General features: G+C 35.7%; 1 protein-coding gene across 2 annotated transcripts in view; it reads left to right on the top strand.

Moving 5' to 3' along the window:
* Window positions 1–27,125, top strand: part of LOC130053005 (uncharacterized) — a 71,786-nt gene that overhangs the window by 18,897 nt on the left and 25,764 nt on the right. For both annotated transcript variants that reach the window (XM_056159428.1, XM_056159427.1), the window contains 2 exons: window positions 6,421–6,585; window positions 16,402–16,947. In XM_056159428.1, the coding sequence (XP_056015403.1) occupies window positions 6,421–6,585; window positions 16,402–16,947 (711 nt within the window). The remainder of the gene's footprint in view (window positions 1–6,420; window positions 6,586–16,401; window positions 16,948–27,125) is intronic.

Here is a 27,125-nt window from a genome sequence, read left to right as displayed (position 1 = left end):
GTGCCTAGGAGGAGTAAGCATCCCTTGTCAACCGGTCGCACCCGCCGTAAGCCCCATATCCTGACAAGTGATAATTTACGGTATCATTACGGTACCATTGCAGGGTGGTCGGTTGTTAAGCGGAATGAATCGAGAATATCTACCAAGCTGAGTAAATATCCACGTACGGTAGATGAAATTCACATTATACAAATTTTGAGATTGATGACATAGATCACTATCTTTACCTTTTCATTGTGCTTTGATTTGCTTTTAAGTCGCGTTCCGCTACTAAACATTAGAGAGTCATGGTTTTTGGTACTAGGATATTCGCTTGCAATATTTTGGTCCTTACAGAGAATTGCTTTTAAGTCGTGTTCTGTTACTAAACATTAGAGAGTCATGGTTTTTGGTACTAGGATATTCGCTTGCAATATTTTGGTCCTTACAGAGAATTGCTTTTAAGTCGTGTTCTGTTACTAAACGTTAGAGAATCATGTTTTTTGGTATTAGGATATTCGCTTGCAGTAGTCAAAAAGGATAATTGAATCGGGGAGAATCTTTTTTTTTATCAGACATGAATCGGCTTTAGTCTTCATTAATTTGTAGACATCAGTTGCTCAATTAATGCATAATTTCCGAAATTTCTTTTTCTGAAGAGTTCGAAATGTTTCGATATTCCGTAGTTTATTTTCGGAACTCATACAACGTCCTATGATCATGAATAATTAGAAATGGTGCTTGGAGAGAGGAAATTAGCTTAACTGTTTTTCATCTGATTGGGTTAAATAACATAATTGAAATAAAGTGTATTACTCAAAGCTTGTTATAAATCATATGTTTGTTTTATTTTATTTAGAAATGTAAAAGCTTTAAAGACAGTTTGTGCGAACAGAGTTTGATAGACATACATAGAGGTCACGCTGATTGTAATCTTTTTTTTATCAAATGAATATACTGCGTGTAATTATAAAAGCTTAGTAATTGTTAACGTCATATCATATTTTCCATCATATATCCGTTATTGTTGCTATAATAGAGAATAATTATACCGTATTTGATGATGTGTCATGAAATGTACGCTTTGCTTTGTTTACTGTATTGCATGTACATGTACATGTCAATTTGCATCAAATGCGTTTTCCTGGAGGTCAATGGAGATCACAAGCAAATACGATGCAGATTGGAAATTGAACTCAAGCGGTAGCTGAATGGTATCTGAGAGCATTCGCTTCGTAACCGGGAGTCTTATCTTCACCAACAATTTTCGCATAATACATTTCTCAGCCTGAAGTATCCCGATCAACAAAGCTAACCCTTTCTGATCTAACGCTAAGGATTTGCGTAGTATAATTTCATTTAATTACTTTTAGAGAAATTTGAGTTTGTTTTATTTTTTTTATCCATAATTTTTTTATTGAAATGTTTGTAATTTGCAACTTTGCTCTTTCGTATTCACGGTTGTTTTTATTTAAACTCGGAACGTTTGTAAGATAATTTAGTTTGTATAACCATTATATTTCTAACTGAAGTATACATGTGTCAATTTCACTTTCATTCAAACACTACTCGTTTCTGCAAAATGTTTTTCATCCTCGTTTTCATCAGTTTTTGATATTTTTTTTTCGATTCTATTTCACATCTTGAGGCATTTCATGTTCAAAAGTGTTATTAATGTTTTCTAATTAAGATGTTTGAAACTATATTTTTGACGCATCTATATCAACTATTCGCTGACGCAATAGCTACTCCGAATTGTTGTTCCTTGCTCTCACATATACCTCTGTCAACGTCTTGAGGCTTTTACAACGTTATTGTAATAGTGGCACGTGTGCCCAAAAAAGTATGGCATCGAGTTCAGTTACAAAAAATATAAGTAAATAAATAAATATTGAACAGATGTCAAGTCTTTTTGTGACAAAATAAGCATTGATTTGGGTTGAAACGTGGATATTAGGTCGTTCTCTTGCACCAGGCCTATACATAGATACATAAAAAATTCATAGTAATGGAGAAAAATACATATAGTTGCTTGTCCGACACTTTCCCGATATTTTATAAAGTAGCACTTAGTTTTATTAGCCGTAAAAGATGAATTTACATGTGGAATGACATTACGTAGTTTGAGACGTTGACATAGGACGGTAGATATATGCGAGTGTAAGGAACGATAACTCTGGGCAGAAATTAATTGTGATGTTTTAGTAAGGACTTTCGCGACGTTGCTGATCTCCTCAATATGAAGCGTTTGTATGATCTACAAAATAGATTTAGATTTTATATTGCAGTTATATTACAACAAAAATACATACATCGGTCTGGATAGTACATAACTTGAAATGTAAAAACCCCGAATTAGATATCTGATTGATCCAAAGATTAACACAAAATTAGCATATGAGGGCATACAATGAAACAACCACTTCAATGTTTTACTAATTTACCGAGTTATTTCTATATGCGTTACCCTAGCCATACATATTGATTAAGTTTCCTTTACCCTAGTCATAAATTTGCCTTACCTTAATCATGCTCGAATTTCAAAACCTCTGTATCGTTGTAATAGGCGCTGATCATGCAAATATGCAATATTTACCTTCTACTATACAACTTTATCCTAAGTTGTTTTGTAAAACGGGTCCCAGAATACGAAATTCGATTACGGGAATTAATTGTTCAAATGAACATGCTATCATATTTCATTCTGTGATTATGAGTTATACGAATCTGAAACAACTTACATATTAGATACAGTCGATATCGAAACATGTTTATGATACATGTAACTACATTTATAGTCTACCCGATATTTCAAATAGAACTGCATTTTTATATCACTATGCTCATTACTTTCTAAAATCCGTGTTTCGCAAAACCAAGATCGTATTCATTGTGCTTTTGAAGATTGCGGAAGCTAAGATGTTTGGATTCTAATGAAAATACTCATTTGTGTACATAATTCAATGACTGTAGAAGTTGGGGTGCATATAGTGTTAGCATTTTTATTTGCATCTTTGTCTAAACCTCTCTTCAACATTTTACTAACCATGCGCCATTCACAGCACCTTACACAGCACCTTTCACAGTTCCTTACACAGGGACGTCCTGTTTATACACCTGCACGTAATGACATGTACATCGATCTGTCAAGAAAGAATTAAAAGGGAACTTTAAGTCGTATGGTGCCAAAAAAAATTGAGCATTCTCTGACAAAATCTACTAAATACTAAAATCATTGATTAATCAAATTGGTTGATTCAAATTGACATACTTTTTTTTTTTACCTAAGCATAGATTCTGTCCACAGAAAGCGCTTGAGCTCGGAAGCTTCCGGAGACTTTGTACCCTGAACCTCCACCACGAATTTGATTTGGACCCACTGGGCGCCTTAAGGCTGCCCTCGGACACCCTGCCTTTTCGGCCTGCACATAATTTCGTTCTTCGTAACTATAACCTTCTTTATAATAGACACATGTAAAATCGCAGGTGCCGATATGAAGACAGCAGTTTTTGTACGACTTTACACACAGCAGATACATTGTGTGAAATGTGGATTTTGTTGTACAGTTTCATCATCGTCATCATATATCTTAGTAGTCATGTTGTAATTGTCAGTGTGTGTCATGAAAGTCAGTTCTACTCGAATTACATATTCTGCTGTCTTTTCTTGAAATCCCCGGTCCCAATGGAGATAAAATGTTAATTTACAGCAATTTTGATGTAGAAAACTGTTTTAAAACGATTTCTGAAATCTAAAATCCCGAGGACTTGGCAATAAAACGAGAAAAGTAGAACCATTATCTTCCGACGTATTTCAACGACTTATAGATGCTAAACAGATGGGAAACGGTAAAAAAAAAAACTTACTTCAGTATAAGGTAACATTCTTTAAGCAAAGAAATAGCAGCATCAGATCTGTAAACATTCCCGTTCATACGATGACGCCACGTAAACAAAGTTCTACAACTCTTACAAATTATATGAAATATTGAAAACGGGCGAGTTTGGTAAATCCGAAAAAATAAATAAAAATCAGCAATGGAATAAAGCTACAAAACCCAGACTTTAGCATGTTTCACAATGTCAATAGTACTGGAAACGTAACCATTAAAGTAAACTCTCTGAAGGAATGAAATAGTCAAATATCGTTGTACAGTATACCATGTATTTATGTTTGGGTCAATGACCCCCCCCCACCCAATTTAAAAAAAAATGTTTATCAACTTGTTGTGTTTTAGGTATATGATATAAACAATATCACACTCTAATGTTGATCTCGGACCTGGGATTGCCCCTCGAGTGATCTCGGCCCTCGCCCTACGGGCTCGGGCCGAGATCAACTCTCGGGGCCAATCCCAGGTCCGAGATCAACATTAGAGTGTGATATTCTATATATAACATTTTCCCCGCGATACAACTATAGGCCTGTACGTCGTGACGTACTTTTATATTGTGACGTCATATATAGTATGAAGTGCACCGAGGTACATTTTATGATGTTTGTTTTAACTTTACTCGGGACACCTTAACCCTGCTGCGTGTATCCTATCCTATCGTGCGTGTATCCTATAGTGTGTGTATCCTATTCTATCCTATCGTGCATGTGCCGTATCGTGTTTCATCGTTAATCATGTCAAGAATAACTGAATGTAGGGGGGGATGGGCAATATATCAATGAACCAGAATTTATTAAAAAAATTCAACATAAGAAGAAAAATCTCTTTCCATGACCTTCAATGCGATATTTAGATATATCGACGACGTTTTATCTATTAACAATGCTATTTTTATTCAGATACACCGCCGCGGTGTTTTAGTGGTTAGAACGTTCGCCCCACATGCGGAAGCCCCTGGTTTGAATCCTGGCCGCGACAATCCTAAGTCGTTCAAACAGGTAGTGACAGTTCCATCGCCAAACACTCGGCATCAGGTGTGAATGTCACGGGCCGTCGGAGATGACCTTAGAAACGGATGTCCCGTGTCACAGTAGGTGTGGCACGCTAAAGAACCCTCACCTCTCAAAGGCCGTAATAGCCGAGCAAAGGCCTAAATTTGAGGGCCCCCATCGGTGTTGGTTACGTTTCCATATGAATGAAAAATTCTCGAGAGAGACGTTAAGGAAGATACCATCATTCATTCATATGTCGATTCGATATATCCCCGTGACCTCAAAATAAAAGACATCACAGAGTTGTAAAAATATTAAAGACAAACTAACAACTCAACTTTATGATAAACATGATGATTTCACCTTATCCATCATTAACTTTAATTCTTCGTTGAGGCCTCATCCTGAACTATTGGACAATGATTTGAACAATCTGGAATCTGCACTACCTGTATATACTTCTGTATCAGTTTGACTAATCATGACATTGTTGCTCTTGAGAAAAAAATAGTTTTAAAATTCATCCCATATATTCTCCTATAAAACAATATTGCGGCCCAATCCAATCCAATGCGGACATGATTTAAACAAAATTGAATTGATACTAGGTTCCTTGAGGATGTTTGGATATGAACGGTGAAGATAACGAACATTTATCAAACTCAACACTCCAATAAGAAATACAAAATAGAGTGTTGGGGAAACATGAACCCTTGGATATACCAAAGGTAGAATGAGGTAATGAAGAATAAACATCCCCTGTTAACCGGTTACACCCACCATGAGCTTTATATCTTGATCAGGTAAACGGAATTATCTGTAGTCAAAATCATTGTGCCAAAAACGGCCTAAAATAGGTATGAAACGCGTCAGACAGCATTTAACCCAATGTTAGGTTGTATTGACAAATTGGATTGTTATAACGACCGTGCAATTTGCGACGTGCTGACTTTAAAGCAGACTGTTAAAAGTCCTGCACCACTGACTTGTTTGTCAGTAGCCTGCCTCGATTTGAAACCTGACCAGACGCATAACACCCTCTTGCGTATCGATTCAGTTGAGAGATATAAATACCATTCGCAGGTGATGATGTAATATTGCTACATGAATAAGGAAAGATGACGATTCGTCGTAGGTGTGAATAATGCATCGGTACAAATGTCGGTCATACACACAATTCAACTTGTGAAACTGTTTGGCACACCCGCGCATTTTTCAGTGTCTCTTCGTAACAACCATAACAGACATAATCTGTGATTTGAAAGCCAATGCAGTATTTCAAAATGGCATTCATAATAGAAAATAATTATTTGTATATGAATATATCAATACAATTTCTAAGCTTTACAACTTCTCTTTCCCCTCGTATAGATTGAAATATATTGAAATATCTAAATAAGAATAGTTGATAATGTTTTATTTACAGATTACTAATGTTATTCACATTTCATGAACAAAGTCATATTCAAGTTGCTGGGTTTTTTTATTATTTCAAAGAAATTTGGTATTTTGTGTCTGATGTATTGTATGAGTATTGCAATTTATAATTTCAGTGTGCCTTCCCTATGATGTATTCAATCTTGATGACGATACCACGAACCGGTTAATACAATTCACAAAGACACTGGAATCACAGCGACAGGCGCCCCCCGGTATCCTGAGTCACAACAGTGCTCTTGGATCATTTTTAATCCTTGAGAATTTGGACAAAACAATAGGTAAGTCTTTAGAATTGTTTTATTCAGAAGATTATCCATTTATTAAGTGTCATATTGTTAGACATATCGTATTATGTTATACAATAACTTGACGATGAGATGACTGTCGATAAAACTACACAAACAATAAACATGTCGTAATATATAAATATTTCGGAAAAGGACTTCTGCGTTAATTTTCAGTGATTTGCTTTTTATACTGAAAAGAACTGGGAACACACGTTCTCTAAAAACTTAAATGGAACATAAATAATAATACCATGTTTAAATAGCACCCTTTCTCATACACTATGTACATATATGTTGCATATATAACCAGTCATATGTTTAGTGGAAGAACTTAGTTTTTGGTAATTATCCACACTATGTACATGTGATGACCAACTGCTGGATTAGCGAATTCGATTAAAGCATTTGATCTAAGGAGAAGTAAAACACCCATATCTAGAAATGGCAAATGTTAAAGATTGATATCTTTCCCTTTTCCCTTTTCCCGGGAATAGTGGTTATATTGTTCCCCTTACCCTAAACAATAATGATGGCGATACTTCCCCCTACATTCTTAGTTTGTTATAGTTAGCATTTCCCACATGGGTAAGGGTAACCCTATCCCCAAACCAACAATATATTGAACCTCAACTCCTTTAGTGCATGGCTTCGAGATTTACCCATATCTTATTTCATCAGGATCGTTTCGTATAAATAACAAAATACGTATATATTGGGTATATTTTGTCAACAAGTTTGGTCCCCTAATTAAACATATATTTGTCATTACTAAAACCTATCAAAGGCAGCAATGATTATATCAATTATAAAGGCATGAGCAAGTCTAGTGAATGCACTTAAAGGTGCACGTGTATTTGGTAACAGCCCCTTGCTTTTTCTAACGTGGACGTGAATGGTATAAACATATCAGGTCGAAGTTATGAATTGAATCCATTTATTGAAATTCTCCCACACAATTTAAGAAATTAAAGTGTCCCGGAAGTCAACAATACATTTTGGTTTATCTTATGTATTTTTAAAAATAAATACCGATAGTAAAATTCTTTGAGTTATTTCTTAATCAACAAACGATATAATGGGCAAAAACAACCTTTACCGTAAATTCACACCTTTACGATACCGAAAACGAGACTGAAAATGTAATACCGGATCTGACGTCACAACCCATCATTGGCAGTTTCTTCACAACAAGACGAGAGTATAAGAGAAGAAAATATTCGAAGAGAAATGGCAAGTAAGAGTAAGAGACACATATGTGTAGTTGCAGGATGCAACAACAGGCCCTCGGACACCGTTTCCGTCCACAAAGGACGAGCGACAGAGAGCTACATGGACTCGATTTGTGAGCTGACCCATGCAGACTGGACATGATCGTCACAGTATACTGTTGTTTGTAGTGCACATTTCCCGGACGAATGTTTCGAGGCTCAGTTTTCACTGATGAGAGAATTTGCAAAAAACCGCTTCTACCTGGTGCGATTCTATCGCTTTATCCTAAGAGGAAAGTGGACGACCTCAGTCTTGCCCTTTTCTCTTCGCCAGAGCCTAAACCTAAGCGCCAGGCTGCCGTCAAGCTGGATAAAAATAGGGTAGGTCGTGTGTGTTACTTTATTATGAGATTTCCATCGGTAAGAAAGTTTATAATTTTTATTGTAGTCTGTGACGTTGATTAGCTTTTTTTCACTTTATAAGTTACAATACACGTACCATATAACGAGTTTCTTACATGCCCCCATCTGATCAGGACCCTGGATTAGATTGTCGTTTAAACATATTCTGTCATATAGATCCACTGACCTATCTTAATAATGTGATCAAGAACTTTGCATAATTTAAATATACGAAGACTTTTATTACTCTTTTAGTGGGCAATAGTATTTTCCAACACGATTAAATGTTAACATTGCAAAGATACCAATTCTGATCAATCAAGTGAAGGCTGTAGAGTGGGTTGCCTGTAACCCCTGTTATAACTCCTACATGTACATCCTTTGGATTTATACGTTAATGAAAATTAAATTATTTCCAAAAATGACATATGATGGAAACCCCTCTTCACTAATTTAATTTACACAAATCATGGGCAGATCCAGAAAATTTGGAAAGAGAGGGTTTTTTTTAGTTTTGAAAGGAGGGTTCCACCATCTATATGTGTGGGTGTTTCTTAGCAAAATTTTCTGATGAAAGGGTAGGGTTCCGACCTTCGGGATACCCCCCCAACCCCTCTGGATGATCTGGATCCCCCCACTGCAAATTATTTCAATATTTACATGCGGACATTTTGTTTCAAAATAATAATATAATTACAGTAAATATATTATAAAGCACTATCGTAACACTTATTTTATCTTTTTTTTATTGGGAAAGGTTGATGATTGCTGCTCTACATTTTAATGAGAATTTCTCAAGGCTGTATGTCATAACGAAGGAGGGGGACCAACAATTTAAAATCAGCTTCTCGAAGTTCAAGCGTGGGGAATGCAGTGTTCGTAGGAAGCCTGTTGATCCAACAATTAGTAAGAATGTACTTCTAAAGATAATCTACTATCATAATTCATATCAAAATTAAATGGCATGACATTTTCACTATTTTTGCATTTGTCACTTTTCTTTCAATCAAGTTTAAAACAGCAATACCAATGTTAATGAGAATATGTATTATTTATCAAAAATTTATTTATTAGGATATAAAGCATACATAAAATTTAAATAGTGTCCATTTATTCCAGCCCATCAGTCCTGATGAAAGAGACTTATTTGGCCTTTCATGGGTCATCAGAACTATTACCATACTCATTGCCAGCTAAACCACCTCCAATGTGCAGTAAAGTTTTCCATCCTGATAAAGAAGAAGTGGTGCTACATTTTAGATCGAGGTTCAGTCGGAAAGAAACATCCGTGTGAATGCAAGATGAAGATAACGAACAGTGATCAATCTCATAACTCCTGCAAGCAATACAAAATAGATAGTTGGGCAAAACATAATACTAGCTATTTGGACATTCTAGGAAAGCAGATAAAAATATGTTGGTAATACAGATGTGCTCTATTTTAATCTTGTTTAAAAATGTTAAATCGTTGTGAAACATCTTTATCTTTGGTTTTGTTTAAATCTGAACCAAAGCGATATAGAATAGTAGGTTGTGAAAACAAATTTTGTTATTTGTTTTATAAATAACAAATAGACTGGGAACAACCATGATATAGGGTCTGACCGTTGGATAACAATCTGTTTGGTCTTGCATACAACAGTGTGTTTTTGCAAACACTTTATAGAATGAAATATTAGCATAGTATATGTAGTATTAGCTTAGTATATATAATAGTTGTAAGAGTTAAAAAATGATAAAACTTCTTTTTTTAATGAGAACATGAAAACAGGGTCCTCGTCCCGTTCCTTGGTGCAGAAACATTTTATTTAAAATATTGTTTGTGCAGCTGATGCTTTCTAGAAAATTGATATTTTGTAGTATTCTGTTTTGCCAGTATTTATTTATAATTATGATATTTTTTACTACCATTATGTTTATAAATGTATTATTTTTGGGTCATTTCTGTTAGAATGTTGTGCTTGAAATTTTTTGTATGCATCATGGATGAATCGTACATTTGTTTTTAAAAAAAGTTGCTTCAACTAAATCATACCATCACTCAGGTGCATTGAATCCTTGATACTCCTCAGAGGCAAAGAAATTCGTCACAGCACATGAGGGTAGAGAGAATCGCACCTTGTACCCTAGGTAGCCTTACCCATTGGGGTCATGTGGATTTTGTATTGGTTAAATCAATGGGAAAAAAACTGACTTGCTCTTCAATTTTTGCCCTCATTTCTCCATACTGGGATCAGTATTGGTATTATGCCGTTTCGAGCTCATGCACATCTAAACACACTGATGAAAACCCAGGGTGTTCAGTAAAGCAGGCTAGTTCCTTGTTGAATGACTCCCCTCTTCTCATCAACCCTTGGCAATTCGGTGCAGCATACAATTTCCTTGACAGCTGACATATGGGAATATAATCCACATTGACTCCTAAAATGATTTGTAAATCATGTGAATTTGTGAAAGAATAGAAAACTCAATAATGGGGAAAAGATAAGACAACTCTCCTCTAGATGATATTTTTTAAAAATTCTTAGAAAAAATTGTAAGTACAATTATAACAGTATAAAGGGGGTGTCATATGAGAGGATAGAAAAATCAATGTTATTTTTCAGCTCTTTCCCAATGAAGTAATGAGCGAAAATACACAACAGGAACAAATGATTTTGTAATAATAGTAAGGCTATTGATAATTGAGGGTATATACCATACCACTCCCTAATTACTAAGGGGTGGTATGGTACACACCAGTGCGACCACTAACATTGTTGTTACAGACAAAATTACAGATTCCTGTGAAAACGACGTGGACAGGCGTAATATAGTCATTAGACATCTGTAATTTTATCATTAATGTAATTAAGAATCATGTACAGTTAAAAATTATTGATCAATTTCGTATTTCCCAATTTATTTTATAAACAAACAGTCTAACGGTGCCTTATCATTCCGTGCTTCCAAGGCGATGTTCAAGTTGTTCACGTTCAGCATTCTCCCCATTTAACTCGTCAAAATAGTCAGAATCCGTTGCAGCTGGCTCATATTGGTAAGGGACGATGTCTGTACGTACTCGTAACGATAATCTTCAAAGGAAGACGCTTCAAATGATATGTGGAGGTCGATTTCGTCCACAGAAACGGATGTATCGTTCACATTTGCCATACTGCCCTGTTTGAGACTGATGGGTTGTGATGTCACACGTCATTATGGCTAAATATAGTAAAACCGGAAGTCCAGTTCATTGATTTCGGGCAGGTGCAAAAATAGCTAACTTTGACGGCGAATATCTCGGTATTGAATGCACGCACGATCATAAATTTTTGTCCTTATATTTTTAAATGAATTTCTGAACCAATTTACCATTTTTGCACCCATGACTTCCGGGGCTCTTTAAAGTTTGGAGTTATTTGAGACATGCACAAGAAATATTACTCTACTACCCACACCCTCACTACCACCATCACGACCATGAATTCAGAAAAGGAAGGTTGGGAAAATAATGATAAAATAATTGGGATTTTAAACATCGACAAAATGGAATATGTTGAATTTTTTGGTTAATGGAACTTAATCAAATGCGACGAAAAGTGTACCATTAATCTATATCTTGACCCAAAAAAAAAAAAATCAAAATCCAGGTAAGTGTTGTTGATAATTGTAACCGAAAATTGTAACATATGTTGCATTTACATGTACAAAGTCATAAGAACAGCCTCTGGTTCATTGTTTGTTGCACGTCCCGTCGGGGATTTTACACTCATAAGGAGACGGCACCATCAGTCGGTGAAGTATTACAAATTTAGATCTATGCTTTGCGCCCAAGGCCGTAGCAGTGTACGTTCTTTAACATGCCAACTCCTACCCAAATAGGAGACCTCCATTTTGAAGGTCATATCGGAAAAAGCCATGAACTTCACTTCTAAATCCAGAACGTTTGATGAAGGAGGATTCACTGCTTCTTATTACGTCTGAGGTTTGACACGGCAACTGCACGAGCGGGGTTTCGAACTTACGATTTCCCAGTTACGAAGCAAAAGTTCTACCACTGAGCTACCGTGACAGATTGAGTGTGTACGGCTTACATAATGTTTCGTTAACCACATTAATATATCATTAATAGGAGTGTACAATGGGACGGAATCAAGAGTTGGGTAGACTCTGAAAAGTTTATTGTACAATACACTATATTATCATTATTACACTTTGCATCGAATTATGGGTTACCAGTGTATTGGGGTAAATATTTAATTTTACAACGGTAATCCACCAGTGATCTTTTCCAGGGCTGCGTTATTGAACTGTATACAGATATCCTGGTGGTATCATGCGGTTCCTGGTGGATCCTTCCGATCACACGCTGACATCGTATGACCCAAGTCATAATGCTACAATTCTTTAAATAATGAAATGGTATCCGTGAGCAGCAAATTGTATATATGGAACGTGACATTTTCATTTTGAAAATTTGAATATGGTTCTTTCTATATGATTTAAGGATGGATGGGATGATATCATGTAAACAATTACAACGCAGACATGGGGTATTGATTTTTGTTATCAGAAAATGTCGAGCAAGAGGAAAGACTACTAAGACACGATAAAAACCCGTAGACAAAAATAAACGGAAATATGATGAATTATTAGGCATATAGTTGTTTCTTAAAGAGGTTCACACCTGCGATTTGGAGCAAAGTCATTTTTGAGGGGTGGGTGGGTGTATTTTTGATTTCTACCCTGAAGGAGAATTAGGAAATTAAAAACAAAAACTGCGATCGTAAGGCTTGTTATTGAGCTACAGTATCCCAAACATGATATTTTTGCACTTGAACTTTATTCAATTAAACTTGATTTACATGTTGGTGTCAAAACAACGTAGGCATTACAAATCAGTTAGATATACGGATCTATTCTAATAATACAGTAAAACAAGTTAATGCAAGTTAAGGAAATAAATGATAATCTTTTTGTACTTGATATGCGAAAAAGTTCATGGTATTGCATTTGAGAGCTTAAAGGCCGAGAAAATAAGCACCGCCTTGAAATTTACCTGGTCTGTGAACCCTTGTCAATCAGGAAAAATTAAGCTTAAGATTGGATGCTAGAAATTGATGGACTTTTAGCTTTTAGCCTTTGTGTATACCTTATGTAAAACTTATACGGTACCAATTTTGATGCACCAGATGCGCATTTCGACAAATAATGTCTCTTCAGTCATGCTCAACCGAAATCTTTGAAATCCGAAATAACTATGAAGTTTTAGAGCTAAATATAGCCAAAAAACAGCGTGCCAAAAAAGTGGAGCCAAATTCGTCCAAGGATAAGAGCTATGCATGAGGGAGATAATCCTTAATTTTGAAATGAATTTCTAAATTTTGTAACAGCAATTAAATATACATCCGTATTTTCAAGCTAGTAACGAAGTACTTAGCTACTTATCTATCTTAACTGGCGATCGAGGCGTCCGTGTAATCGTTTGATGCTGACCGCGTAGTCCAGCTTGATAGGGAAACGGTTTTGGTTTTTTCATGTAGGGAGATTCACACAATAATAACAATCAGTACATGAATTATAAAATAATATAGGGTTAGGGTTAGGGTTGGGGTTTTGATAATTATTATGAATTGTTGAATATAATTTACACGGAGATCGATTTAATGTTAAACAGATTAATTATGAGTAAATGCATTGTATGCTAAGGAAATCTTGTTTACACTCAGTTGAAAATTTATAAGCGTAATTTTCCCCTTGAAACAAAGCGGCAAACGTTCAACTTATCGGAAGAAAAATTAGCCGCAATAAGGACGCTTTCTTGTGTTTAATGGTTGGATTGGGATCCATAGGAAGAAAAAAAATCTTCGTCTATACCAGTTTTTAAGGAACTGTTGGAAAATGCGAATGTCCTGTTTGTGTAGGCCATGCGCTATGGCCATATCGAGTCACAAAGACAACTTAGGTAGCCAGAGAATTCTGGTGTGCGTCCAGAAAAAAAACTAATTCAAACAGAATAAAACTTTCTAAGCTGTTTTGGAATATATAGTCATCATGGGACATGGGACATCAACTGTACACAGCCAGACAATCTACCGCAGTACGCAGAAACTCTCGTCGGAAACTGTATGTTTGGCAGTCAAACATCGTCAGATACTGGGTATCCGACGAACAAAGGCAGTCAAATGAATACAAAAAACTTTCAATAACGAATAGTTTGCCTAAGTTTCCAATGGCTAAGGTTGTCATTTATATAAAATAAATTTATCGAGCTTTAATTTTTACGTTTGATTCATTAGATTTAATTATCAACGTTTCGATTAATCTGCAAAAAAAAAAAAAAAGCCCACTACCATGGAGTTTTCAATCATACAAAAACGTACAGGTAATGCAGGTAACACAGATAATATTCCGTGTATTTGTACATATACAAGCTAGCAGGGTTCTCTCGGCCTTGAAGCTTCACACCTGCCTTAAATTACTTCCGCCCCTCACTTAACTTGCCTGAGGAAAACCAACCGGTTGAAAACCTTGGCCTTTAGTATGACATATTAGGAGTAAAGTCCATTTCTAAATTTCGTATAATTTTTTTCAAGTCTTCTTATGAAATTCAAAATGAAAGTTAAAAGAGTGGGGTTGGAGATTCAATTTTTAAATTATTGCCGAAAATACTAAATCTTTATACAAAATTTCATGCATATTGATTGAAACTTTTTTTCTTATTCTTACCTGCTAATTTTTACCTGCAAACAATAAAAGAGGCAGAAACCATACCATTATCTCGCAACATTTTTTGATTTTCATGAACAAAATTAACATTTAAGCACAGTAAAATATATACATTATATCAGTTCTTTATCGTCCTTTATTGGGGAAAAACATTAGAGTATTATTCATCATTAGTGGACGACGCTTTCTACATACATGCTCGAGTTATGACATCATTTCTTTTTGCAGACGAGTGATATGTATGCATTTATATATTAATGGTATGAATTATCATTTCTATACAGTGCACAAGCATAGACATATTTAATAGAATATAATTTACAATATCATTGATTTTCATTTGAAGTAGAATATTTTTTAATTCTAGTATAAAACTTCATAATCTGCTTGTTTTAAAAAAAACTGTTCGTCCATGTATGTATGATTAGCTAATTTTCTTTGTCAATGCTTAACCAAAAATGCGTTAACCGAACTATCAATGTAAATAAAGGACTACAGCCACAAAGTACTAAAATCGGCCCTTTCGCAAAAAATAAAGGAGACTTTCATATATGATGCTCTAAGATTTATAGGTCATTGAGCAATTTATTTCAAAACAATATCTTTTCTAGTTATCGTTTTACAGTCGTTTAAACTTTGTATTGTTTTTCAGCATGAAAACTAAATAACGTCATGATGCTTACGTCATGGTGTTGACGTTATGAGAATCACAGTGTAAAACACCAAAAACAATGGACAGATAGGTTAATATATATTTTTGGGTCTTATTCTGATTGTAAATCAGAACTGTTAAAATACTAGGAACTTGTATATTTTCTATCACGACGTTTAGATTTGAGATATATTGCCCCCTCCCCCCACTTTACATTTGTTTTTCGCTGTATTGGACATAATTTAAAAATTGTGATAGTAGCCAGGGGTCAGTGTTTGCCCAACTCTCTATATCATGTTACTTATGGGAGTTGTGAGCTTGATCACTATTCGATATCGTCACTTTTCATTTTCAATCCAATTTATGTTATCATAGTTTCCAAGGAATGAAAAATGTGGCATCCACGTCCTCAAATTTTGTCTCCAACTAAGATATTTTTAAATTTAATGTTTAGGTTATTTTGAGATTGAAGTCCAGTCGTACTTCGCTTCATAACGCAATAAGGCCAATCCAAATACTTACGCATCTTTATTAATCGGACTAACTTGCGGTAAAATTTACTACCTTTTAAAGAAATGGATCCCAAAAGCCCCTCCAAATGCATATCACATTGAACTTTTAACAATGTACTTGATTCTTGAAAAGCATGGATAAATTCATAGAAAGAAAAGACAAGTTGAGAAAACAGTAATAATTAAGGAGTTATAAAATCTGTCGATTGTAACCTTTCAATTGAGGTAAACAAATTTGATGACAGTGTCGAATTTTATACCTAATGTATTTGTTCTTAGAAGTGAATTTGAGCAACATTATATGATATGCCCAATGATATTTCAGATTTGTATGGACTGTCACTCTCCAGACAAAAATGGAGCATTCTTATCCACATCTTGACATCAGAGAAATACAATGCGTCTCTAAATTCATCATGGAAAGATAAAACAAGAGCTCTGGGAGAAGTATTTCCAGTCCTGCAGAACGACTCTATAGTCGATGAACACGATGTCATTAAGGAATTGATTGAAAATGACAAAGTACTGACATACCAAAAGAACAATAGCTCCGTTGGGTTCGCGTCAGACGATGTCCGCCATCAGGTGATGAGTTACTTTGTCCAGAATTGTCTGAACACTGTCGAGGACTATGAGAACTACTTCAGATTGTCGTCAGTAGACTCGTTGTTGGAGTATGTACGTACGTGGTGGTACAACAGAGATACAGATGAACGATGTATGTACCTAACGGAGGGACTTGAGGAGTCCTTTATCAAGAGACTTGGAATTGATGCAATACGTCATATAATGGTGGAGTTTAGAGAAGACAGTGACGGCAACATCAGTAGAGGAAGAGAGAACTGCATTCTAGATAAAGTGAAACAAATACGTAAGTTCCTCTTTTTAGAGCTAGACGATTAAGTGATCTTTTTCCACATTTTGTCCAGAGCCCATCCGTCTGTCTGTCCGTCTGTAAACGTTTAACAATTTGTACTTTTCCCAGAACGAATTCGCCAATTCCAATAAAACTTGCAATAAATCATACTTGAGTGAATAAAAATCAAATGTGTTCAAACACAGAGTTATACCCCTTTCAAAGGGAAAATATTCAAGAAAAGACTAAAGTAGGGTGTGGTCCAGACTATCTTTAGAATATTTGAATGACCCATTTAAACGTTCTCCTGATAGTCTAGTCTAGAAAAGTTTAAATTTGCCTGACAATTTGCTGACATAGTGTACATTCAAGTTGGTTGAAATCACGGTTCCCGGAGGTACGAAAAGTCATTTATCTGCAAACCTTCCTAGGTAGAGCAGCTTCGAGTTGGTTTAAATCATGACCATGACCCTGGGGAAGGATGGGACCAGGATAGGGAATCAAAGTTTGACATGGGAAGATGGTACAGGGATTTCAACAGTCTCGATTGAAGTCAGCATTTCGCAAATTCTATGGTCGCTATAACGATCTAGTTCGTCAATACAACCTCGCATTGGGTCAAATGCTGTCTGACGTGTTTCATACCGATTGTTAAGCCGTTCTTGGCACACTGATTTTGACTGCGGATAACTCCCTTTACCTGATCAGGATATGGGGCTCACGGCGGGTGTGACCGGTCAACAGGGGATGCTTACTCCTCCTAGGCACCTGATCCCGCCTCTGGTGTGTCCAGGGGTCCGTGTTTGCCCAACTATCTATTTTGTATTGCTTGTAGGAGTTATGAGATTGATCACTGTTCGTTATCTTCACCTTGCATAGGGAACATTTTTAAAAATATTTTTTCTCTAGACATCAAGGAAATCATTAGTCAAATTGATATGCAAGTATTTTTCAGGTAGTACAAAGTGTAGTTTTTCTTTAATTTAGTGACCCAAAACATACCTTTTAGGTTTACCAATAATAGGAGATGAAAGTCTAATTTAGGAGATACAGGTAATTGAAACAAATTTTTTTCAAGATTAGCAGGACGACATTAAATCATATCAATTAACAAGTGTTTTTAAATTGTATTCATTAAAGTGTTTTGATGCCTCTCCAACTTTGAGGAACATTGTTATACGGGGTATACTGGAATCGGGTTGTCCGTCTGTCTGTCCGTCCGTCTGTCTGTCCGTCCGTCCGTCTGTAGACGCAATGGTTTCCGGGCTCTAAAGAATTATCTTTTCCACCTACCGTCACCATATCATATATATGGACTACCCATGGGATGGAGATGTTCCCTATCGATTTTGGGATCAAAAGGTCAAAGGTCAAGCGTACTGGACATTGAAGTAGCAATATGGTTTCCGGGCTCTAAAGCGTTATCCTTTCCACCTGCAGTCACCATATCATACATATGGACTACCCATGGGATGAAGATGTGCCCTATCGATTTTGGGGTCAAAGGTCAAACACACTGGACATTGAAGTAGTAATATGGTTCAGTTTGTCATGCCATTTGTTTTTTACACTCAGAAAAGTGGTAGTTTATACCTATTACCAACACCCTTTGGGAGATTGGGGTAAGCGGGGGGTATTCGTAGTGAACATTGCTCACAGTACCTCTTGTTTTTCCTGTTTGTCTGAAACTTGAACCTTGTTTATAACTTTTAAAATCATGGGTGATACGACCCATATTCCATATTCATATTCTATTTGACAAGACTGTTGGTATCATCATTTTTACCCTTGTGACCTTGACCTTTGAGTTTGATCTAGTATTCAGAAAACCTATAAACATCATATGCAGATGATAATGGGATATTGCTACATAAACACGGGCCGATAGAGAAGCTAAAGTGATCCGTTTTGTCATCAAGTTGTCAGTTTGCCGTTGATATCTACTTTCAGCAAAACATTTAAGCATGAAGAAGTGTACGACTATGTGGTGTATTTTATTTCGACTTCACAAGGATATATCGAATCGACATATGAATGAATATTATAATTATTGATAAATAAAACGTCGCCGATACATCTAAATGTGAAATTGAAGGCCGTAGCAATATATTTGTATTATTAGGAAGAAGTTTTTAAACAGTGATCACTTTCATAATCTGACTCATAGTTTTAGACACATTTGATATTCCGGCCAATGGGTCGGATGGATATTATTCATCGTACCTATACTGAAGTCCTAAGCTACATAAAAACCCTTACAAATAAAAGATACAAAAAATATGCAGGAGTTCCTCAATGACAATATAGTTGTGGTCTTTGGTAATCAGGTCTTCCAACAGTCTGTTTGAATTCCCATGGACATGAACTGTACTTTTTTGTTAGCTAACCTTTTTTATATTCATATGAAGATTTCAGTTTCTCCATCGTCAACTTCCCATATTTATGTCGCAATATTTCATTATCAACTACAGATGGTGTTTATATCTCTCAACTGAATGGATACGCAAAAGCTTGTTCTGTGTATGGTCAGTTTTGGAATCGAGGCAGGCTATTGACAAACAAGTTGAGGGTGACGAGGTTTCAACTGTCGAGTTTAAAGTCAGCATTTCGCAAATTATATGCTCGTTATAACGATTTAGTTTGCCAATACAATCCATCATCGGGTCTAGTGCTGTCTGAGGTGTTTCATACTCATTGTTAGGCCGTTCTTGGCACATTGGTTTTGACTACGTTTACCTGATCAGGACACATGGCTCACGGCGGGTGTGACAGGGCGACAGGGAGTGTTTACTACTCCTAGGCATCTGATACCACTTTTAGTGTGTCCAGGGGTCCGTGTTTGCCCTACTATCTATTTTGTAGTGTTTATAAGTTTTATGACATTGGTTATTATTCGTTATCTTCACCTTTCATTGTATACTTTTCTTAATGCTATGCAATGTAGATAACTTGTATGTTAACGATTTACGAAAAAATAGATGTGAAAACCATAATGAAGAGATTGATCTTTATTAACACTTTATATCTTTTTTAATATCAACGTATTCTAATGTTTCGCAACACATTTTGTATTAAACACTGGATATTATAGCCTAGACATCCTTTGTTGTGTACACATACGCATACACTTTGATTTGTCTGTTCGCAATCATGTTTTTCTATGAACACCTGTTTTCAATTTCCCAAATCACAACATCAGTTGTGTATGTCATGAGTCTTCGGAGATGATCTTAAAACGGATAGTCTGCGTCATAGTAGGTGTACCATGCTAAAGATCCCTCACTGCTCAATGGCCGTAAACGCCGAGCATAGGCATAAATTTGAAGCCCTTCCCCGGTATTGATGACGTCCTTATATGACTGAAAAATTCTCGAAAGGGATGTTGAATAAGATACAATCAATAATTAGCAATCGATATTAGAGCTGTTAAATTGAGTTAACATATCTCGAAAGGTCATTGAGTATGCAATAAAAATATGAGTGGTCCTAAATAGACACTTGTGTTGTCCCTGTGGTGATGGGTAAAATATCAGAAGATCATGTGCATTTGTACAGCTTAGAATATGTCGTTTGGATATAAGACTGAAACAATTTCATTGTGTGTGAATCAAAGTTATAGTACCCTTAATTGTTGTAGGATATCATGATTGACTAAGTCAAGTGCTGCCAACGAGGTTTTCACTATTTATTCCATGCAACTAAGTGTCAGGAAGTTAGTGTCAGTTAGTGATGTTGGGCAACAAGGCAATTTCTTTAAACCAGACTGAGTTCCTAAATATGATAAAACATGTTAATGAATTCATGCACCTGATTAGGTAAATGTGTTTCCCTGATTTCTGATAAAGATGGATATTGGTTGGTAGTTACATGGATCATTCTATTTTATTTCTTATATGGGCATTTGCCAATTAATGTAATTGTGTTTGTGCCAATAAATATTTGTATTTGTATATAGGAGTGACTTTAATTTGTTTCAGAAGTGAATGGAAAATGTCATTAGTGATGCTAGCATTGGTGATATCGGCAGTGGGTTTAGATATTGCATTCGTAGAGACTTTCATGATACGGGAACTAATGAAATCTACACCTGCTGATTTATTCATGTCAGATGTGCTTTACATTGTTAAGATTTCGTCCTGGTAGATATGGAGTATATAAAACACAGTTTACTCATCACGCTTGGACGTTGTGCATTCTTTTGACTTGTCTCGATGAAAGCTAACCTTCAGCAATTTAGTTAATACATTGTTAGGAAGTTCCGTGACGTGTTCATAAAAAAACATCATGCCCTGTGCATCATCAATATCTGGCCCATTGTTCTTAATATGATTTGTAGAAACCTGAAAGCTAAGTGATTGAAATAACGTTTAACGTCACTTTTAGAGCAATTGTGTCTAAATTGGGAATAGGGTAATATTTTGAATGAAGGTGAAGATAACGAACAGTGATCTCATAACTTCTATAAGCAGTACAAAATATATATTTGGGCAAACACGGACCCCTGGATACACCAGAGGAGGGATCAGGTCCCTAATAGAAGTGAGCATTCCCTGTCGACCAGTCAAACCCGCCGTGAGCCCTACATTTTGATCAAGTACACGGAGTCACTCTTGAAATTCAATTCAGACGTACACTGAAAGTAAATACGTAAGCTACGGTAGCTGTCAGACCAATGTACTCCTGCACGGATACGGTGTTTTGTAATTTCGGGATGTAATTCGATTCGCAAGTGACGTCACTGGTGCCAATGACATAACACTAATCAACCGTAACTAATCGGCTATTTACATAACTGCAAATGGACATCGTATGGGGATCGACGCCATCAGAGTATGTTGCCATGTGCACACAAATGTAACTATGGCGTCACAGTCGTATGTTACAATATAAAACGCGAGCTTTCAGATGCATCTAAGATATCATACATATCTAAGGTATTCTACCACTATCAATTTCCACTTATATGTTTATGTATTAGAGTGAATAGGACGTTAATGTTACCAAAACTGAATTCGTGGTGAAAATATAAATAACACATTATACATGAATTCGGTTCTTGTCTTTTAACTTCATCCACAGGCGCGCTTCCAGCGAAGAAATGCATCGATTTGATGCAATTCCTGCGCCGATCCACGTCCGAGTCTTCTTACCTGTTACGGAAAACGACAGACGCGTGATCCGATTGAACACAAATTGGATTTGCAAGTGACGTCACAGTTTTCAATTTAATAACACACTCTGCACGAGACGTTTCCATACGAGTTAAAAATACTAGAGAGGAACGTTGAATAATGTACAATCACTCTCTAAAGGGAGATGGTGTATTGGAAACGATGTATCGTGTCATTCTTATTGTCCAATCATATCTACAAATTTGTATGAAGCAAGTTAATAACAGTGTTTGGTCACCTATAACCTCGACTGAGCAGGCATCCATCTACGCGAGAATAATTTTATAATCAGTAGAATATGTATCTGTTCATTAGATGTTGAAATCAATACAGATAAATTGGTGATTTTTATTTTACCTGGGTAAGTAATAACTTACTGCTTCATATTTAATATCTGGAGACAATCTTTGATATGGTTCATTCATTTAGCGGGTACTCTTATTAATATAATATAATACTGTTCAAACCTAATGTACATTTTTCCTGATGCTCCATGATGATGGTAGGTAGGAAATATCGGTATAATTTTTTAAAACGATTTAGAAGATATAGGTTATTATGTTTAGATTAAATTCGATCATCGTGTAATTTTTTACAAGGTTTGGACGAATCTGACGACAACTTCACGGATATCAACACATTGTGTGTCGTTATAAACCATTCTCTGTAATATCTACACGTTTCTCGTCATGCCGAATCCGCTGTGCTCTTAGCCTGTATGGTTATTGTAGCGGTGGTACAGTTTTGGATGGTTCAATCCCAAGTCGTCTACTGAACTGAAATAACCATACGGAGGTCGTATGATCTGTTGTACGATAGGAGTATGGGCAAAGGGCTTATGATTATGTATAACTTTCAACTACAAAAGATTGTAGAGAATACGGAGTTCGTGATTCAGTACGATAACACCACAGTACGTAAACGTCGCTCCTTTTTAGTTAGCTCAAGCGATCTTATTATTTGGTCTAGGGTTGGCGTGCGACATGCAATGTGCATAAAAGTTTAAGAATTCGGGTCATATCTGAAAACGTCTTGGTTAATTTCTTTCTGTCGTGCACCAGGACATCCCGGGGTCTATCAGAGCAGCTAATACCACTCTTACGCAAGGGGAGATAATTACACAAATATACTAAGATATTGTAGATATTAAAACTCCAGAACAACTCATCGTATTTGAACCAATCTTGCAGAATTGGATAACTTAATTATGTAGAGTTTAATTTGTTCAAGGCTTTACCACTCGGACAAAAGTTGTAGCACTGAAGTGAGTTTGAATTTGGGAAAAACTTGAAATTGTAAAATTTTCAGATGTGACCATTGTTCCTAGATATCGGATCGCTTTTGATGAAACTCGGTATATACTTGCCTCTGACTGTTAAAGTAACTCATTACACTATTTTCATATTTAGCAGCTCGTTAAAACCAAACAAGTATGATTTCAACATCGAAAAAGTGGTACAAGCTCTCAAGTATTTTATATTACTTTTTTGTGATTTATCCCTGAATGATACAAACGGTTTTTTGTTTAAAAAAAAAAGAGACTCTAGAGTACAATTTTTGCTGTGATATGATGCATGGTATGAACATCTAAGTAAATATGTCTAAACGACTCAAATATACTTTCTAATTTTAAATGAAAATATATTTTATGAAAATTGAAAACTTTATTACCTAACATTGTTATACCCCCGCGAACGAAACGGGATATATAGGAATCACTCCGTCTGTCTATCTGTCTGCCCCTCTGTCTGCCTGTGCTAATTCGTGTCCGGGTCTTAACTTCTTTGTTCTTTGACATAGGCATGCCATATTTGACACATGGGTGTATCACCATGAGACAATGTGCCGGGTACCTTCATGACCTATATATGACCTTGAACTTTGACCTCATGGTCAAAGTTGAGTATAGGGTTTTGACATAGTCATATCATAAGACATTTTTTACACGCAGGAAAGAGGTAATTTATACCTATTAACAACACTCTTTGGGAGTATTGGTTAAGGGGGGGGGTATTCTTACATTGCATTGCTCACAGTACATCTTGTTTAAATCTACGGATCAAATATCCAAACAACATGTCAGTCAGAAAAAAGATATATCAGAAAAAAAAACATTTTTTTGTAAATTGAACCAAGCCCGATTTGAATTAAAGAAAAGTAGTCATTGAGAACATTCTAATCATAAAATCACATTCCCTTAGTGTAAAATGGTTTCAAATGAAACTAATTTCTTGATGAATAGGGCATAACTTTAGCAAGAATATGATTATTTTACTGATTTCCATCAATCTTATCGGCATCGGTACTTTTTTCTCAAGTTTGAATATAGTGATCATTCTAATCTAAAAATGGTCATGTCGTTTCAATTTCTATTGATGACAATGACATATTTCTTCGATATATGCAAGGTGAAGATAACGAACTGGGATAAATCTCATTACTCCTATAAGCAATACAAAATAGATAGTTGGGAAAACACGGACCTCTGGACACACCAGGGGTGGGATGAGGTGCCTAAGAGGAGTAAGCATCCCCTATTGACCGGTCACACCCGCCATGAACCCTATAATGTATATGTTTATTATGAGATTGATCAATGTTCGTTATCTTCACCTTGCATTTAATTTTCCATTTTTTTCTTTACATGTTAATTTTTTCGGCTGGTGCGAGTTCTATAACATTATTTGATAATGTTACGTGCCTAGCTATCTAACGCCCTCTCACTCAAAAGTAAAAAAAATATATTATATTATACAACTTCATTAGGTTTAATGGACACTATTTTGCTTATCACCGTAATACATGTTTATGCAAGCGGACAATCTAGGCATGTTTAAAATTATTTTTTCCATCTTCACCAACGAAAAGATCTTTCATTTATTGTGTGAACTCGTACTTCACGTGCTGTTATACGATGTACCGACAAGTGTTGGAAATACCACATGTATGTGTTTATGTACATGAGAATTTGGCGTTTCATAAAAAAAGTTTGAAATTCTGCGGGGAGGTCTGCATACGGATATACATGTATATCTTGATATATATGTGCACCGGAAATATTCCCGATTTACAAACATGTTGAGGTTTCAACTTACAGAAAACTAAAATCCATTTAGCGACATTGTCCTCTCTATGTTTAGGATTTTTCGTTTCAAACATATAAATGTGAAAAATTAACACATAACGGACGACATAAGTCAAGGATTATTAAAATAAATCTTTTTTTATTGAATTAGTATTACGAATTTACAATAACATATATCATTAAAGGATATAAATATATACAAGTTGCCGTTTTATACATTTTGATTTTCACATAAAAATAATTTTTCGCTTAGTATTTCTTTCTTTTATTTCTTTGTTTTATCACACGGAGATGCACTGTGGCACCAAGGGGTACATGTGACATCCACGGAAATCCTCCGTGGACTTAGATGTCTGGCTCGTTCAGAAAAACAAGACTTCAAAGATGCGGACAATTTTAAAAGTCCGCCGTGTTTTGGACCTTTTTTTTTTAGTACCACCGCGTTACAAGGAACACACACAAAACCCGTGTCATATACTGTCTTTCTTTAAAAACTAGGAAAGTACTGAAAAACGCTAAGCTGACTTCATCAATTCTGTCTGTAATGTTGATGAGCAGGAACAACAGTAAAAAAGTGCATGCGTTAAGACAGTAAATAGGGATCTTCTACTGTCTCGCTAGTGAGTTAGCTTTTCTAGTGATGTGGTAGTGTTTCTCTCTTGATCGTGCACGTTTTGTATAATGCAAAGAGGAATGTATTATGTAGTGATTGACAAGTCTATTAATTAAATACTTTTAATGACCTACATTTTTCCAGTTACTCCCCTTACACAGGAAGATGGGGGCGCACTTACGATCGCAGTCCTAAATTTCACATAAATAGTAATAACAAATGGTGTATAGTAAAGCTTACGTTACCAAATTCTTTATTATGTTGAATTTCAACAGGTTGTATTCTATCTATGACACAAATCAGGTTTAGTTTCTTCGATTTTATGGAGAAAACTTTTTGAAATATGCACTTTGTCAAACTGTGGAGTTGGGGGAGGGGGAGGAGATGTTATAGGCGTATTTAAACTTTATTTCTGCCCAAGTTATAATACAGTTGATACCGTGAATATCAGTAGTAATCTGTTTTAAAAACAACAGACACCTAGATATCATATAATCAGGCACGTTGGATCGTTAAAAGAAGGGGAAGGCGATTTCATGATATTCCCCTACAATTCCAGACAGGTACATTAAAAAAATCTAAAGCTCGAGAGAGAAGACGGCAAGGGTTGATCTTTCAGCTCCATTCATTGGTTAAATTTTACTTTCCCACTATGTATAATTCACAATGCTGTTTTAAGAGGGGAGGGGGCTTGCAGCTTATATATAGATCGAACTTTGCATTTACTTTGCATGTAATGATAAAAGAGGACAAACCCATTGTTGCTATGTGCCTGATGATTGTTTTTGTGCTCATTTGAGTAATTGAAGTGCAAGAAGAGCTGTAAGTTGAATGTTTTACACAAAATTTAACTTTCTAAAGATTGAATTACACGCACGTTGCGTCGTTTAAAAAAAAGGGGGTGACTTCATAATATTGCCCTATAATTCTTGACAAGTATTTTGGTTTTTTTTTAAATCCATGTTCTGTTTATTGCCACCTGGTGTACATCCAGCAACACGCAGTTTTATTCAGTGTGAGAGAATGGAAATTGACAATGTACATGTATGCGTTGGTTGCACATGTGTTTTTACGCATATTTTATTGTATGTGTATAGGTTGTCGAAAATAGTGAAAAAAATAATAATGAAGAATTGCTGATATACTAAAGACATCCCGATTCTGATCTAAAGAAGTCGAGAAGTAGTTGATATTTACATACTTTCTTACATCATTACAATATTTACTGATTGTGTGAAAACCACACCGGAGACATATACTAGTAAATGTAATCAGTAACCGAACTATTATTGCTCAGCTATACTATTTTTAAGTCATTACACTT

This window comes from Ostrea edulis, chromosome 3 (assembly GCF_947568905.1).
Source record: "Ostrea edulis chromosome 3, xbOstEdul1.1, whole genome shotgun sequence".
NCBI lineage: Eukaryota > Metazoa > Mollusca > Bivalvia > Ostreida > Ostreidae > Ostrea > Ostrea edulis.
Note: the sequence above shows the minus strand (reverse complement) of the source record. Positions and strands in the feature narration are given on the sequence as shown.